The sequence below is a fragment of the Myotis davidii genome, unplaced genomic scaffold (genome assembly GCF_000327345.1).
Source record: "Myotis davidii unplaced genomic scaffold, ASM32734v1 scaffold462, whole genome shotgun sequence".
Taxonomy (NCBI): Eukaryota; Metazoa; Chordata; class Mammalia; order Chiroptera; family Vespertilionidae; genus Myotis; species Myotis davidii.
This window is the reverse complement of record NW_006293237.1, coordinates 335,914-338,606: the sequence shown is the minus strand read 5'-3', so window position 1 is coordinate 338,606 and position 2,693 is coordinate 335,914. Positions and strand designations below refer to the sequence as shown.

General features: G+C 58.4%; 1 protein-coding gene across 1 annotated transcript in view; it reads right to left on the bottom strand.

Annotated features, from left to right (window-relative positions):
* ARHGAP4 (Rho GTPase activating protein 4) overlaps window positions 1–2,693 on the bottom strand; it is a 26,403-nt gene that overhangs the window by 17,047 nt on the left and 6,663 nt on the right. The window contains exons 3-6 of the mRNA XM_015566028.1: window positions 1,316–1,523; window positions 1,078–1,240; window positions 313–375; window positions 9–26 (exon numbers count right to left, since the gene is read on the bottom strand). Coding sequence (XP_015421514.1) covers window positions 9–26; window positions 313–375; window positions 1,078–1,240; window positions 1,316–1,523 — 452 coding nt within the window. The remainder of the gene's footprint in view (window positions 1–8; window positions 27–312; window positions 376–1,077; window positions 1,241–1,315; window positions 1,524–2,693) is intronic.

The window sequence follows — 2,693 nt, the reverse complement described above, 5'->3', positions numbered from 1 at the left end:
TGATACACCTGGTATGTCTTCTTGGCCTGTACGGGGGCCCAAGGCCAGGCAGCCCTGCTGAAGGCCAAGGCCACAGCCAGCCCTCCCCGTCCTCCTCCCAAACACTCAGTGACTCAGACCTGAGAGTAAGGCAATCCCATATGAGCTCCTAGCCCACCCAGCCTGTGCCCAGAGTGGGGAGAAAGGGCCATGTTTGCAGTCCTTGAAACGTAGGGCTCTCCTGGACACCCGATCCGCCTCCTTGGGCCTGGCGGGGGTGGGGGTGGGGGTGGGGATGTAATATGAGAGCCTCCCTCTGATTGGCATCCTCACCGTCTGAAGCTCAGACACCACCTCCAGGAGCTCTTCCTGCAGCTGCTGCTCCAGATCCTTACTCTGGGGAGGAGGGGAAAAGCGACAGAATCACTGCCCAGTGCGGCACCCACCGCTGTCCTGGGATGGTCACCGCACCTCAGCTGGGCACTCAAGGCTCCCCCTATCCTGACACCCATTTGGTCCCTTAACCCTCCCAGCCCTGATGCCTCTGTATTGCGTACCCACAGGCTGCCCTTGATAGATCCTGAGGCCATTCACACCTCCTAGACCCAGGGTCAGGGCCTTACCTTCTTTTTTTTTTAATTTTTTTAAAAAATATATTTTATTGATTTTTTACAGAGAGGAAGGGAGAGAGAGATAGAGAGTTAGAAACATCGATGAGAGAGAAACACCGATCAGCTGCCTCCTGCACGCCCCACACTGGGATCGAGCCTCCAACCCAGGCACGTGCCCTGACAGGGAATCAAACCGTGACCTCCTGGTTCATAGGTCGACATTCAACCATTGAGCCACACCGGCCAGGCAGGGCCTTACCTTCTTTCTTTTCTAAAAAAAATTATTTTTATATTTTTATTGATTTCAGAGAGGAAAGGAGAGGGAGAGAGAGAAACATCAATGATGAGATAGAATCATAGATTGGCTGCCTCCTGCACACCCCCCACTGGGGACCGAACCCACAACCTGGGCATGTGCCCTTGAACCCTTCGTCCGAAGGCAGATGCTCTATCCACTGAGCAAAACCAGCCAGGGCATGGGCCTTACCTTCTTGACTATGCGCCCCACATCCTCCGCAATGTGACTCAAACGCTGGACCAGTGGCCCGGCCAGCACCTCGCTGAGGGCAGCGCTGTCCCGGCTCTGCTGCCGAGTCTGCTGCAGCAACACGGCCCAGCAGTGCAAGGATGAGAGGAGGGTCGGTTCCTTCCTGGGGACAGAGGGGCACTCAGACTGGGAGCAGGGCTTGAGCCCGGGCACGGCCATCCTGCCAACCGGGACCTACCGGAAGCTTTGATACTCGCGGCTGCTGCCCCCCAGGCGGCCTCCTCGGCTGGAGAAGCGCTCGGCCAGCTTGTCCAGGCCCCGGGAGTACTCTAGCTCCACCTCGGCCCTGCGCCGCATGAACTCCGACAGCTCCTGCAGCAGCTCCCGCCGCAGCTCCCCTTGCAGCTCCAGGCAGCGCAATTGCTCGCTCAGCTGCGAGCGCATCTCTGTGGGGAAACAGTGGCTCAGGCCTGGGCAGCAGGCTGTCCTGTCTGCCCTGAGGGTGGTGGTTGGGGCAGGAGGGGAAGAAGGAGGCCCCCAGGGAGAAGTTCCAGGTTCAGACGTCCAGCTAGCTCAGATCAGTCCTGAAGGGAGGGACCTCTGGGCTGAGGCTAAAGGGAACCAGCCAGGCCCAACTGGTTGAAGAGGAACAGGAAGGCTATTTCAGGGAGAGGGGAGAGCCATGCAAAGGGCCAGGGGTGAGAGGGAGCACGGCAGATCCAGGAGCCAGATGTGATGGTGAGAACATAAAGCTGCCCTAGCCCCATCTTGCCCTGTCCCAGCCAGACGCCATTCACTTAGGCTTCCCATAACTCCCCGGTTTCTGGAAAGCCCCAGAATTGCTTCCCTTGCCACTTCCTGCCCCTTAGATGCCCAGGACCCCAGGCAAAACAGCCTCCCTACAAAAGCAGACACACGGGGCTGCACAGCATGGTGGCTGCGGCGTTCTGCCAAATCTGCAGTGAACTTGTGGCCAAGGCAGCCTCATGGCCAAGGCCAACAGCCGCGGGGGGTGGGGGTGGGGCAAAGGGGGGGTGTTGGTCAGAGCTGACAAGTGAAGGGAGTGAGGAAGCTGGCCTGTCTTCTGTCCCCAATTCCAACTCCTGATCACCCACGGCAGGACACCCCCAGTCCCACCTCCCTGCAGACAGAGCCACACCCGGGGCCCCCACTCTGCTGGCTTTTGACACCTTATCACTGGCTTGATTAAGCAACGCTGCTTTCCCCACACAGACCTACAGCCAAGAACCGCCTGAATGACGAGCTGAAGCAACGGCCGCAAACACTTTTGCCACCCACCGCGTGCCCAGGTGGGAACTGGGGCTCCTGGGTAAATAAGTCACTGTCCTGGCTTCTGGCAAGCAGGTCACCCACTTACTAATCTCTGTCCATGTGCCTCAGGAGGGACATTAAGTGCTTTCTTCATTCCGCAGAAAGTTGACTACATACCCAGTTTGCGCCAGGCGCGTTCTGGCTGCAGAGAGGGCTGACCGAGCGCCTGCCCTCATGGAGCTGAGATGGGAATGGGGAACATACAGCTAGTGAACGGACCAGAGCAGGGGGCCGGGAAGGGTTCTTTTAGAGGAGGGTGGTCAGGAACAAGTGACACTGGAGGA